Raw genomic sequence first — 15,357 nt, 5'->3', positions numbered from 1 at the left:
AATTTGCCATTGCTAGGTTCAAGGAGCTTGCTGTTTGTCAATAAATGAGGGAGTCTCTCTCTTGGGTGATGAGGTAAGAAAGAAAAGAGCATAAGACTCAGTGTAACAGTATACAGCCAAATAATGAGCAATGTTTGAAGGGTGATCTGCAATGCTTCCAAGACAAAATTCAGCTCACAGCAAGCAGAAATGAGAGTTCTTTAATAGAGCTCCAACTGCAGTAGGCTGCTAGCACAACAATGCTAGGAGACTAATCCTAGCAGGCCATGAGAGTTTTCCATTCTTTTGTACGTTTCTCTCTCATTAGATTATCATACTTAATAACTCAGCGCTAAGCTCTACCTTCAGTGATGTTACATCTAAATATACACATTTAAAGAGAACATGCCTTAATTAATGATAGACTTTGATCATTCAGAATGCTTACTTTTACAGCAATACTTAATTGTTCAAAATTTTGGCCTGCCACCTTCAATGCTTCATCAATTTCTTCCACAGTTTCAGTCTCCTAAAAAGGGGTAGGGGGACCACATACAAATACAAAATACAAAAATAGATGCTTAAGATATACTGTATTAGTTGTAGAAACATCAAGCTAACGTTTTGGCTACAAAAGCAACATAGACCCATTACAGAAATCTGAAAACAAGCAACAATGAACATTTTAGAGTTTTGGTGATAGCATTCCGGATTTCTTTTTTTTAGCTATCTTTTTGAATAAATGGGATTATGTCCTATAAACATTTTGCAACTTAAAACTACCTGAAAATTTTATCGCGGCCATAAATATATACATGTAAAAAGTAATAGTTTTTAAGAAAACAAGATTATGATTAGGCTACATTAAGATTTAAACACTGAAGATAGTGCTCTCTCCTCTCGCAGCCCACTAATGATCTCCTTAACAAAAAAACTTAATACTCCATTCAACTGCATTTTGGAGTTTATTCGGTTTCTAACCTTCAATTAAAAGAATACATTATTTAAAGTCATCAAAAGTAGTTACTGGTACAATTCAAATCTTCCAACAATTACATCATCATCAACGAGTGCCATTAGGCCTTTTATTTGTCATTAAAACAACTGGAAAATCACACTTAGAATTTAGAAACTTGTGGGACTTCCCTGGCGGTCCAGTGGTTAAGACTTCGCCTTCCACTGCAGGGGGTGTGGGTTTGATCCCTGGTCAGGGAGCCAACATCTCACATGCCTCACGGCCAAAAAACCAAAACATAAAGCAGAAGCAATATTTTAACAAATTCAATAAAGACTTTAAAATGGTCCACATCAAAAAAAATTTTTTTAAAGAAAAGAATTTAGAAGCTTGTACTTTAAACAAGTTTCACAGAATCTGAATTCAGTAACTAGGTTCAAAGGGAAGCTGCTACATACACGTAAATATCAAGAGCCCTAACAGAGTTGGTCAAAGGTAGAATGGGCTGCCCTGGGAAGAAAAGAGAATTGTTGAGACATAGTTTAGAATAAAACAAGAGATTCATGCAAGGAGTGTAGGTTTACCTCTGTTACCTTTAAGCTTCCAAAACAATCTATAATTATAGGACCCTTGAGAGGAGAGGCAAGTTAAGCTACCAGAGAAAAGTAAAAATGTTTGGCCTCATCTCACTTCATGAATTACATTTTTCATACCTCTACTACAGTTGATGGGTTCAAAACAGTCCCATGTGTGGAGGCTGAATGTTCTAAACCAACAGTTAGTAGATCAGCAGTCTTTTTAAAGTCCTGAGAACAATTCTCCATCCTGGAAAAATGTCAAGTACATTATTTTAAGTATCAACATTTATATAATGATTTAAATCTTCTATTCTGATTTTTACCCTCTATCAAAAATAATTCTTACGATGATTTATAAGAACACTTACAGTGGGTTCTCAATTATCTATGATATGCAAAGAGAGGAAAACCATGACTAAATACGCTTTCACATAAAACAATTTTAATCAAGAATTCAACTTAACAAATTCCTAAAAATAACAGCTTACAGTATAAATTGTGCTTTAATTTCCTAATCATCTCTCCTTCCCTGGTATTTTTTGGTAGAGATGTTGATAATCATTTAACTGTCCTAAGCTCAATTAAAGTATTTATACACACAAATGCCAGCTATTAAAAAATGTACTTATAGGCCTGCCTAATGTACATAAAGGTAATGAATTTACTAGGCAAGTTAATTTCAACAGAAGAGTAAGCTGCATTTCTTGTCTACAGATGCTAGAGTTTCGGCCTATTTTTATCTTTATATCCCTGTGTTGGCTGGCACACAGTAAGCACTCAGTGTTTGCTGAATAAGTTAATCATAGCCTGTAATAGTTTACTATGATTAAATGTTACTCTCATAGAATAATACACTAGGTAATTTTTAAACATTCAATTACTTTAAAAAGTGGATATTCATGTTTTTGAAAACATATGTGAATGCATTAGCCATAAGGAGTCCATCATTCAATTCCTGTTTCAAAATATTAAAGACAAATCAGGAAGGAAATACTATATGTATCAAGGAATACTTCTATTTTAAAATATATGACTATTTAAACCAAACTCTACTGAAATTAGGAAACAGGAGTTTCTAACATTAAGTACACTCGACATGGAGAACTAATTAAAAAATGGCAATTTGGAAAAAAAATGGGGTACCTAAAACAGATTCATCTACTTCTGAAAGTAAAATTTTACTTTGCAACTGTATTTGACATTACACATATCTAGACAAAGGTACAATCAGACTTGACTTGCATGATGTTTAAAAAGTAAGGAAGTTTCACATAGAAGTCCAGATTTCTCTTTTGTCTTGGAAAAGAAAAGGATAATCTGGGACCACTGGGATGGTCTCAACACACAGCTCCAGGGACTGGCTGGAGCTGAGCAGGGGCTCCCTCCTCTGGAGCGGGTGCACAACCTTTACTGCCCTTTTAAAGTCGGTCTCCCTCACACAGTAAGTCATCTGCTAGATACGTAGGTGCTCCTATATGTATGACTCACACAGAGCCACAAAGATTCCTGAAGATTTATTCTCATCACTCCACTCAGAGCTTATGGAGGAAGTGACTGATGGAATACAGAGGAGCTGGGAGCAGTACCTGCATTCAATGAGCCTGAGTGCTATCGCTGGTTCTATCAATAACCAGTTGCCAGACTTTAGCTAAGTGGTTTTAGTACCCAAAGAAATAACTCTTCTGTTGGTTTCTAAGCACCCATTTAAATCTGGACAGAGAAACTGCAGTAGTAATGTGAAAAGTCATGACTGTTAGCCTAAAGGATTTTGGATTTTATTTGGACAGGCAATGAAGAACCACAGAACAGGAAAGAGTCTGGAAGAGCTAAAGGTAGGCAAAAGAGACTAAAACAATTAAATAGGGTGTAAAAATGGTAATCTTGAATTCTTTTTTTTTGGTCTCACTTTAAATAAGGACAAATTAATGCTGCTTCTTTAGGAGCTGGATTCTCCATTTCATTAACAGCTCAAATTATAAACTTAAAGAGCTCTCTGTAAACAATGGGTTAGAAACACTAATCTAAGAATGACCTTTAATCAATAATTCTAAAATAACTCTTTCAGAAACATACTGAACTTTAAATACTAAAATAAGTGCACATGGAACATACTTTTTAGGCTGAAGTTTTTCCATAAAAGAATCTTCTTTAATACATCTATCTATTGGGCAGTATTCTTGTTTTGTATTTATAGTTGAAACAACCTTAGGACAAAAGATTACAAACAAAAAAACAGAAAGTCATTCAATAAATTCTGTTTATCCAGAATTCAAAAAACTAGTGAGCCATTCATAGATAAATGAAAAGATCCTTAAATCCTCTTTAAATCAAAGAAAAATTGTACTTATGTGATATTTTTATCCTATTTTAATTTTTGAGGAAATCAGTAATTTGGCAGCTATTAATTAAACAGAACATTAACTAAAATACCACACTTATAAAGGAAATACTTGGAACATTACTTTAAAAATTTACTGTAAAAATTTTACAATGCTATCTTAAGGTATGTTCAAAACTCTAAAATACTTGGGGATAACTTTAATAAGAAAAATATAAGCTCTAAAATAAGAAAACCAAAAAAACTTACTGGGTATCATAAAACAAAAACTGAATAAATGGAAAATTATGTTAGGTTCCTGAAGACAAAGATTTAATACCCTAAAACACGTCTAATATAAAATTAATATAATCCTAAAGTTCATATGGAAAATATAATGTGCAAGAATTACAAAAATTTTAACATACCACGTACAAATGGACCTACACAGTTCAAACCTGAGTTGTCTAAGGGTCAACTGCAAATGAACAGAACAAAGCCCTGAAACAGATCCTCATATACACGGGAACTTCATACAGACTATAAATGGCATTTCCATTAAATAGACGAAGGATTATTCAATAAATCATGTGGGAAAGCCAGCTAATCATTCTGAAGAAGAAAGTTACATACCCACCTTACATCATATAAAACAGAAAGAGATTTAATATGCGCCTTTTAAAAATACTTATATAATACTTATACTTCAATACTTATATAAGTATTGAAAAAAAAATATGTATAATTCTGAGATGAAAAGTCTGCCTAATCAAAGAAAACTTAGAAGCCATGAAGGAGGGGGAAAAAAACAACTGAAAAAGGAAACATTTCTGAATGGTTAAATGTAATAAAATTAGGGCTTCCCTGGTGGTGCAGTGGTTGAGAGTCCGCCTGCCGATGCAGGGGACGCGGGTTTGTGCCCCGGCTCAGGAGGATCCCACATGCCACGGAGCGGCTGGGCCCGTGAGCCATAGCCGCTGGGCCTGTGCATCTGGAGCCTGTGCTCCGCAACGGGAGAGGTCACAACAGTGAGAGGCCCACATACCACAAAAAAAAAAAAAAAAAAGTAATAAAATTTAAAGTGAAAAATTGGGAGAAAATATCAATAGTTAAAATACACAGAACGAAGTGTTAACATTTCTATCACATGAAGTATTCTTACAAGTTAGGAAAAAGACAATTCAAAAGGAAAATATGGAAAGGACCTTGAAGGATCTGTTAAAGATCCTCCCAGAAGAGCTGAGAAGTCAACATATGAAAAATTGCTCAATTTCACTAGTAATCAGGGATTTGCAATTTAAAACAAGCAGATACCCATTTTTTTGCCCATTAAATTGCCAAACATTTTTTTTTAAATGTGACAAATACAAACACCGATTTTTTTTTTTAAGGCACAGAAATTAACAGAACCTGCTGATGGGATTTTTTTTTTGGTGGGAGTGGGTTTGAGGAATTATGCAAAAATATAGTGAAAGAATTTGAAAACCACCTAAGTGTTTTTGATAAAGCGATTACAGCACTTATGTACCAGGGTTTATTATGCAGCCATTAAAAGTAACGTAGGAGACTCTCATGAGGATAGGTTAATGCTGAGAGAAATAAAGCAGACTACTAAGTGTTATAGTCTCCCATGTGAATACATTAAGTGTCTTTGGTGGGAAGAGGATGTCCTAGCAAGGTTTCAAGTATAACGTACCAAAGACAGTTATCTATTATTAGATAATTAGGAGAAAAGCGTTACTTTAAAAACATAACATTGGATCAAATGTTATTTTTAAGAGCACCCCCCAAAATTGGGGGCTAAAACCTTAATAATTTCTATCCACCTTCTCATTTATGCCCCTTTGGCTGGTCATTTCATAGTAAGAAGTTAATGTTACTACCAGTAGATTTGATACAGGACATTTCTCCCAGGAAATTTAAGAAAATATTAAATACAACTGATTTAAAAGATTTCAGTTAAAATTGTGTAAAGAGTCTTAACTTCTAATATATATAATAAAGATTTTCTCCCCGTTCCCCCAGCACAGCTTGTCACTTAAGTTTTATTTATGGTGGTGTTTTTGATTGGTTATTTTTTTCTACTTGTAAATGAAAAAATGCGGTCAAATTTAAATGGCATTTCTTCTATGGTTTCTGACTTCAGTGATACATTTAACAAGGCTTCGCCATCCAAGATTACACAATTATCTATAGTCTCTTCTATTTTACATTTTCAATTTGCATGTTATTAACATTTCCAATCCACATGGGATTCTAATATATATTAATTACCTATTGATTGGATAAATTATCATTTCCTCATGGCCCAATGTATTTTTGGACTCAGGTCTAAATTATCAATAAAATGCCAGTATTTTTGGAATGGTACCTAAGTATGATCCTATCCTTGAACAAAACCTGCCATATTGCTGCATATAATTATAGAATGGTTATTATTAACCATTAATATCAATCAAAAGCAGAGAAGGGATGCTATTAAAAAAAACCATACAAGTATAAAAGATAAAAACTGGTAGATAAATTCATACTCACCCAAACTCAAAAATAAGAACACAAGTGTACCCATTAACCCTGAAAGGAATCATTTTAGGCTTAAGCTTGAAATAATCAGCACTACCTAGGCCTTCAACATTAAAGATAAATTATAAATATGTCTAATGTGAATATAGGTACCTAAATCTTACTTTTTAGAGCAATGTACATTATTTAAAAGTAATAAACTTCAATCCTGAAATAGTCTATAAATTCAGACTTTTCACTAATTTAGACTTGATTCTTCCATTATCTCTTATTCCAAATATAAGATATCAGAAAAATCTAAACTTTAAAAACTAATAAGAGTGGTAACAATTTCAGGATGGTTTCTTGAAGGACTCAGCACAGGGGAAAAGGAGGGAAGGATGGGACAGATCACATATCCCCCAAAGTTAGGGTCGGAACTAGTCAAATGATACAAAATAGATTCGTTACAACCCTAAAATCAAAAACCAGTATTTGTAAATACACTATAAACACTTCATTAGATGTTACCCAAAACACTAAAAATAATACAAGCATAGTGACTTAAGAGACCATTAAACACAAAGTCATTTGCCACAAAAGGCAAGAGGTTACCGTTCTAATAAACCTGCTGTTTTTGAATATCAGAACAGGATGGATATGAGCAGGGACAGTTCTGTCTCTTCCTTTTCCCTTCACTCACTCTTTACCCACCACAAGACTCAATGTGTCGGGGACATTCCATTTCAACCACAGGAGCTAGGTTCCCCTTTGTCTTAACTATGCAGCTAGCCACATCTGAGGAACCGACTGTCAAAAAAAAAAAAAGGGAAAGGGGACAGGAATTTCCCACAATAAAGGCCATGATTTGTAAAGTATGTAATTCCAAAACAGATGTTTTCTTATATGTGAATGTTTATGCTATAATTGAAACTTTCACAAATTATACATTTATATGTGCATATACACATTATTATATATATTTTTATCACGTTTAACCTGCAAACCAGTTAATCCACACCTAAATAACCAAGGGTCGACTATAACACTTATTTTAAAGCTTGTAAAGAACTTTCACATAATTCAGAATTGACTCTTACAATCCTATGAGATAAAAAAAAAAGCGCAGGTATTATTTCCATCTCACAAATGAGGAAACTCAGCCTTAGGGTGACAGAACTAGGACTGCATTCCAGGTCTTCTGCCTCTATGTTAATTGTTTGCCACAGAAAACAATGGATACAAATCCCCAAACTCTGATCTCTCAAGTGGAACATTATGAATTTAGAGATTAAGACAACTTTCCAGGAACATACTATATAAACTGAGCAACATTTATATTTGTAGAAAATGCAAAGAATGTTCAGTAAATTTCATTTTAAATCCTTAATTTGTTCTCATTATTTTGGGCGCACAGATTTTAGTGTAACTGTACTATTTTTAGCACTTCTGAAGTTAACATTAACTTTAGGCCGTTGTTTGCATTCTGTTTTGTTTTGTTTTGTTACACATCTCCACAAATGTAAATCTGATGACACGCAAAGGTTGAGGGTCAGGGGGAAATTCAAAATTTGCTTGCATGGTACTGGTGTGGAAAAGGGGAGCAGAGATTTGGGGACTTCCCTGGCCATCCAGTGGTTAGACTCTGCACTTCCACTGCAGGGGTCGCAGGTTTGATCCCTGGTCAGGGAACTAAGATCTCGCTCACTGTGCGGCCCAAAAAAAGGGTGGGGGGTGTAGAGATTTGAAAGGAATATACTTCATTAAAATAAAAATAAATAAAAAAAGGAAATATTCCACAGAAATCTCCAGAGTCAAAATATGTAGGCTAATAAGTGTATGACCTTAACCTTGCATTCTTCTTGATCTCTTTGAACAATTATAAAATGGATGTGAAAAGCTTTACCTTTTGCTAGGTTTCTTTACTTAAAAGACTCAGCAGCAAAAATGCAAGTTTCTAGTTCCTAACTAGAAGTATGTTTTATTTCTCTAACATTTTAACCTTTAACATTAGGCTGTAATGCATTCAGTATGAAAGACAATAAAACTTACCTCACAATCAGGGCATGTAATTGTGCTGTATTCTTCAGTTATTAACAAGCACAGATCACAAAAAGCATGTCCACATTGAAGTTCATGGTGGTGACCTATTGATGAAATTCTATTGTGAATTAAACTTTTCAGTTTGTCAACATTGAATATTCAGTATAATCAGAGGAGAAAATTAAAGGGAATTCTCCTGTATAGGAAAAGATATCTAGTTTAGTTAGAAATGGATGATTAAACAAAATTCAGGAGAAACAATACAACTCAGAAGGAGGGAGAAAAATCAGAAGAAAAAACAGGCAGAGCTATGTAGTATTGTTTGCCTTTGTTTATATAGTTATTTGGTACCTATAATACTTTGAATCTGCCATCTATTATAATCATATAAAGTGCTCTGATGTACTTCATTTGGTCATTGTAAATATCACAGCTAAGTAGGCTGGGAATATTTATTCGACCTAGAGATGGATAAACATTTTGGTGGGCCTCCCTGGTGGCGCAGTGGTTGAGAGTCCGCCTGCCGATGCAGGGGATACGGGTTCGTGCCCCGGTCTGGGAGGATCCCATATGCCGCGGAGCGGCTGGGCCCGTGAGCCATGGCCGCTGGGCCTGCGCATCCGGAGCCTGTGCTCCGCAACGGGAGAGGCCACAACAGTGAGAGGCCCGCATACCGCAAAAAAGAAAAAAAAAAAACAAACATTTTGGTGATCTGGGGTAAATGGTATAATCCAGACTCCAACCTAGTTCTGTTTCCAAGTCTAATGTTCTTTCTACTTGATCATACTTCCCTCTGCTAATTTATATTTCCTATCCTGTGAAGGGGACAGTGAGGGCCGACATGAGAAACTGGCAAAACCTCTCTCCTGAACAAAATAATGCCATTTGCAGCAACATGGATGGACCTAGAGATTGTCATACGGAGTGAAGCTAAGTCAGACACAGAAAGACAAATATCATATGATATTGCTTACACGTGGAATCTAAGAAAAAGGGTATAGAGACTTCCCTGGTAGCATACTGGTTAAGAATCCACCTGTCAATGCAGGAGACACGGGTTCGAGCCCTGGTCCGGGAAGATCCCACATGCCGCAGAGCAACTAAGCCCGTGAGCCACAACTACTGAGCCTGTGCTCTAGAGCCCGCGAGCCACAACTACTGAAACCCGCGCGCCTAGAGCCCGTGCTCCGCAACGAGAAGCCACCACAACGAGAAACCCGCGCACCGCAACAAAGAGTAGCCCCTGCTCACTGCAACTAGAGAAAGCCCACGCGCAGCAACGAAGGCCCAACGCAGCCAAAAATAAATCAATAAACAGATTTATAAAAATAAATAAATAATAAAAATAAACTTTAAAAAAGGGTACATACGAACTTATTTGCCAAACAGAAGTAGAGTCATGGATGTAGAAAACAAACTTATGGTTACCAGGGGATGGAGGGGGGAGGGATAAATTGGGAGATTGGGATTGACATATGCACACTACTATATATAAAATAGATGACTAATAAGGACCTGCTGTATAGCACAGGGAACTCTACTCAATACTCTGTAATGGCCTATATGGGAAAAGAATCTAAACAAAAGAGCGGATATGTGTATATGGTTAACTGCTTCACTTTGCTGTACAACTGAAACACAACATTGTAAATCAAATGTATTCCCAAAACAAAGACACCCCCCCTTAATGATCTAAGACGTCGGCAAAGACAGAAGCCAGGGCAGAAGTCAGATGCCACCTCTGTCACACACACGACCCATGTAAAGATCATTTTCACAAACTCAGCATGTATGAAGGGAAATACCATAAGCTTGACTGAAAATCTAATACCAAGATTTTAATACTCTAAGCAGAACTTTATCATAATCAACATTATAGCTATGTCACTTCAAAAGGTTGTCATTTTAAAAGACTTCACAAGAAAAAGGGAAAAGTAGCTAAATAAAATTAGTCATCATTTACTATAAAATTGTAGTGTTCCTGCTGATTTATACTATAATAATTGCATTCTTTTGTTAAAAAAGAGCTTTAGTTTTTAAGCCAAGGAAACATCTTAAACTTTCTTACAACCAAGCTAAATTTTAAAGCTCTATTTAAATTCCAGAGATAATGTTACTAAAGAAATCAAAACGCTTTTATGTTTATAAGATTCTGATACTGTACAAGTCGAGATAAGGTGTGCTGCATTACAGCTTACAAAGCACTCTGACAATTCTACATGCAGAGGCACCATCTTTCCAACTGAGTACTTCTCAGCACGACAATACAAATGTATGAAAGAACCAGTGATTTTAAAAGTGTCACGTTCTAAAACTCTATTCTGGGGCTTCCCTGGTGGCGCAGCGGTTGAGAGTCCGCCTGCCAATGCAGGGGACACGGGTTCGTGCCCCGGTCTGGGAGGATCCCACACGCCGCGGAGCGGCTGGGCCCATGAGCCATGGCCGCTGAGCCTGCGCGTCCGGAGCCTGTGCTCCGCAACGGGAGAGGCCACAACAGTGAGAGGCCCGCGTACCGCAAAAAAATAAATAAATAAATAAATAAAAATAAAACTCTATTCTGCAGTACTACATCATTCAAATAATGGAGATGTTCTACGTAACAGCAGCGATCGAAATCCGGGCAGGAGAAACTTGCCTCTTCCCCCGGAAAACACAGCAACTTTCTCTACACGCTCAGGTCTCCCAAGCGGAGTCCGTCCCGGAGAGACTGAGAAAACTGACTTTCGCTCTGCAAGTACAAAGATGTGACAGTCACACAGGGTGACGGTAAGGCTTTCGGGCAGCTCCAGGCGCTGACAGTCAACAACTCACCGCGGACCCGGCAGAGGCACAGCACTCTAAGGCCTGTTAGGTGCCGTTCAAGTAACCTGAACCCGTTTTCAGCGGAGGAGAGCGCACGGTGCCCCTGACGGCCCAGGACCGAAGAACACAAGACGCACAAAAGCGACGGGCTGCTTTCCAAACAACGCCTGAACCCAAACGGAGCAACACGCCCCCCGCCCCCGCCCGTTAATTTAGGAACATTTCGTTACCACAACAAGAGCCACACAAGAAAATCACCTGTCGGGCTTCCCTGGTGGCGCAGTGGTTGAGAGTCCGCCTGCCGATGGAGGGGACACGGGTTCGTGCCCCGGTCCAGGAAGATCCCACATGCCGCGGAGCGGCTGGGCCCGTGAGCCATGGCCGCTGAGCCTGCGCGTCCGGAGCCTGTGCTCCGCAATGGGAGAGGCCACAACAGTGAGAGGCCCGCGTACCGCAAAAAAAAAAAAAAAAAAAAGAAAATCACCTGTCGTTGCTGCTCTACCACAGGACGACGGCCAAATTCCCGCATCTCCCCTTTTCCGAACCTGCGAACTGGTCGGTGAGGGAGGGGGCGGCGCAAGGTGTGGCGGCTGGGGGAGAAGGGGGGTGGAGTGGAGGGGGCGGGGGGTGAGGGGGTGAGGGGTCAGGGGTGGGGCGGGGAGTGGGGGGTGAGGGTTGAGTGGAGGGGGCGGGTGAAGGGGGTGGGGTGAGGGGCAGGGGGTGGAGGGTAGGGTGGGGCGGGGGCGTGAGGGGGTTGAGTGGAGGGGGCAGGGGGTGAAGGGGAGGGGGTGGAGGGGCAGGGGGTGAGGGGGTGGGGGGAGGGGGAGGGCAGGGGTGAGCGGGTGGAGGGGCCGAAGGGGGTGTAGGGGTACGGGGGGTGGGGCAGGGGTGAGGGGGAGGGGGCGGGGCGTAGGGGATGGAAGGGGAGGGTGAAGGGGGGTTGAGGGGGTGTGAGGGAGGGGTGGGGGCGCCCTCCAGGCCTCTGCGTCCCGACCTCGCAAGCGGCCTGCGGACTCGGGCTCGGGGCCTGAGCTCTCCCGCTCTCTCTCGCCGCCGCGGCCACTGCCCACCCGCCCGTCCCTCGGCTCCCCCGCCGGCCGGCGGGCCGCGGCTGACCCCCAGCCCCTCACCCGGAGCTCCGGACGACCTTCTTCCACACCGGCTGCACAGGGCCTCGGCGGCTCCCCAGGCCTGGCTCTCGCTCTCCACCTGCCCGCAAGAGGACGCCGCCGCCGCCTGCATCGCCGCCGCCTCAGATGTGAAGCCAGCGCCGCGTGCCGTCCCGTCGTCCCTCGCGGCAGTGGCCAATCACCGGAGGCGGCGGCTCCAGGGAGCCAATCGGTGGCGAGGAAGCTCCAGCCCTCCCCCCAGTCAGCCTGGGGCGGCCGGCTGCCCGAAGCTGTTTTTTGTTTTACCCCCTGGACCCTTAGAGACAAGGCCGAGTGGTCCTCAGGAAGCGTTTCATGGCCCAACCTGTGTCGAAAGCATCACCAGCACGCATTACTCACTATATTGCTTTAGATGTCGCAAGTAGCGAACGATCCTTTATGTTGAAGTTGTCTTCCTTCGCTAGTGGATCGTAGCGGCCTTAGTGGAGAAGCCAATCTAGCTACCCATCGGTGGGGAGATTTGGTTAACAATTTCAAACCAAAGGGGTGGTCATTATTACTAACAGTTGTCGACACTAATGGTATATATACAAGGCCTTGTGCTGAGAAAGTTTGGGGCTGCTAAGAATTTGTAAACTAACAGGTTCCTGCTTGAGAGGTATGTAGCCCTCTACCTAAAAGGGTAACTTCTACTAAGGCAGCTTGTATTAAATGCCAGAGGAAAGTTAGAGAAAATAAGAATTGTCTGCGTTGTATGAAAAGCCTTCCTAGCGAATATGGGGTTTGCACTAGACCTTAAAACCTGGGTAGAACTTACAGAGGTAAACAGAAGAAATGAGGCATTCCAGGGAGAAAGAACCGCGTAAGCAAGCGAAAGTAGGTGGGAGATGCTGTGGCCTATTCGGAATTTATAGACCATTTGGCCAGAGTTTTAATTTCCTTAAAGTGAGCTTTTTTGGAGAAGTATATTGGGGTCGAATTTTAAAGAGTCTTGAATGTTGGGCTAAGGAGTTTGGACTTACCCTTTAAGCAGTAGCGTCCTGGGGAAATCGAGTGAGCAAGGGATGAAGTAATCTGGTAGCAATTTGGCAAGTATATTGTGGATGAAGCACCTGGGGATGGCAGGGTGCCTTCAGCTGTTAAGAATAAAAACCAGCACATAAGTTTCATTTTCTCTTTTTCCCTCTATGTTTTTTTGGAAATAGAAACAGAAGTATTCTGTTCAAAAGCTCACTCCTGGTTAATATTCCAAAATATGCAAACAGCTCATACATCTCAATATCAAAAAACAACTGAATTTAAAAAAATGGGCAGAAGACCTAAATAGACATTTCCAAAGCAGACATACAGATGGCTCACAAACACATGAGAAGATGCCCAACATTGCTAATTATTAGAGAAATGCAAATAAAAACCACAATGAGGAATTGTCTCGCACCAGTCAGAATGGCCACCATCGAAGTCTACAAATAATAAACGCTGGAGAGGGTGTGGAGAAAAGGGAACCCTCCTGCACTGTGGGTGGGAATGTAAATTGGTGCAGCCACTATGGAAAGCAGCATGGAGATTCCTTAAAAAACTAAAAAAAGAACTACCATATGGTCCAGCTATTCCACTGCTGGGTATATATCTGGAAAAAATAAAAACTCTAGTTCAAGAAGTTACATGCACCCCAATGTTCATAGCAGCACTATTTACAATAGCCAAGACATGGCAGCAACCCCCGTGCTCATCAACAGACGATTGGCTTAAGATGATGTGGTCTATATATACAATGGACTATTACTCAGCCATAAAAAAGAATGAAATATTGTCATTTCCAGCAACGTGGATGGACCTAGAGAATATTATGCTTAGTGAAATAAGTCAAAGAAAGACAAATATCATGATATCATTTATATGTGGAATCTAAAAATTAATACAAATGAATCTATATATAAAACAGAAACAGACTCACAGACATAGAAAACAAACTTACAGTTATCAAATGGGACGGGGTGGGAGGGACAAATTAGGACTATGAGATTAACAGACACACATTACTATACATAAAGTAGATAATCAACAAAGATATACTGCATAGCACAGGGAATTACACCCCATATCTTGTAATAACCTACAATGGAATATAATTTGCAAAAACCCCCACAAAGAACAAAAGCTGAATCACCGTGCTGTACACCTGAGACTACCACAACATTGTATATCAACTATATTCCAAGTTTTAAAAAAGCTCACCCGTACTCAAAAATCCTTGTACTTTGCTGCTCTCAGGAAAAAGTCCTGATTTCTTAACCCATCTCCACGCTACCCAACCAATAGTTTCTATTACTAATCCAAAACGGAATTTAGAGTACCAATCAAGCCAGTATTCCCACGTAGCCTGCTAATTTTTCTACAGTTTTGTGAGTGGTATTACCTGTTCCCCTCATCTGGAATGCCCACTCTTTCCTCTTCATCAATTCATATTCTCCTCATCCTTCATGGGTCAGCTTTAGAGCCACCTACCCCTCCTCCAAACCTTCAGATTTCTCCCTGCACTCAACATTGTAGCAATTAGCCACATCTCCTTTTCCACTGTAATTTGAATAATGACAATCTCATTGCATAGGGGTTTTTCTTGCGCCGTAAGGTGAATTGAATGTGGTGCAGTACAAAGGAATTAACTCTGATTATCACCAGGCCAAATGGAGGGAATTATGCCTTGGTAATCCCAGCTGAATAAATTCTGGGTAAATCGGGGTCAGTGAGAAATACAATGACATGTTTAGACCTCATATAATAGGTAACCGGACCTTTCAAATGGAGCAGCCAGAATTATCTTAATATTTAATTTCTCAGTCATTTGTCTTTCTTTTTTAGAAGGTTTTTCAAGCGACAGCTGTTGTTGTTTTTAATTAATTAATTTGTTTATTTTTGGCTGCATTGGGTCTTTTTTGCTGCGCGTGGGTTTCCTCTACTTGCGGCGAGCAGGGGCTGCTTTTTGTTGCAGTGCGCGGGCTTCTCATTGCGGCGGCTTCTCTCGTTGTGGAGCACGGGCTCTAGGCACACAGGCTTCAGTCGTTGCGGCTC

The 15,357-nt window shown here is 40.1% G+C and overlaps 1 protein-coding gene across 1 annotated transcript in view; it reads right to left on the bottom strand.

Moving 5' to 3' along the window:
• Positions 1–12,418, bottom strand: part of RNF17 (ring finger protein 17) — a 116,045-nt gene extending 103,627 nt beyond the window's left edge. The window contains exons 1-5 of the mRNA XM_060080280.1: positions 12,307–12,418; positions 8,384–8,478; positions 3,625–3,716; positions 1,648–1,759; positions 428–508 (exon numbers count right to left, since the gene is read on the bottom strand). Coding sequence (XP_059936263.1) covers positions 428–508; positions 1,648–1,759; positions 3,625–3,716; positions 8,384–8,478; positions 12,307–12,418 — 492 coding nt within the window. The remainder of the gene's footprint in view (positions 1–427; positions 509–1,647; positions 1,760–3,624; positions 3,717–8,383; positions 8,479–12,306) is intronic.
• Positions 12,419–15,357: the final 2,939 nt, after the last annotated feature.

This window comes from Mesoplodon densirostris, chromosome 17 (genome assembly GCF_025265405.1).
Source record: "Mesoplodon densirostris isolate mMesDen1 chromosome 17, mMesDen1 primary haplotype, whole genome shotgun sequence".
Taxonomy (NCBI): Eukaryota; Metazoa; Chordata; class Mammalia; order Artiodactyla; family Ziphiidae; genus Mesoplodon; species Mesoplodon densirostris.
This window is presented reverse-complemented; position numbering and strand designations above follow the sequence as displayed.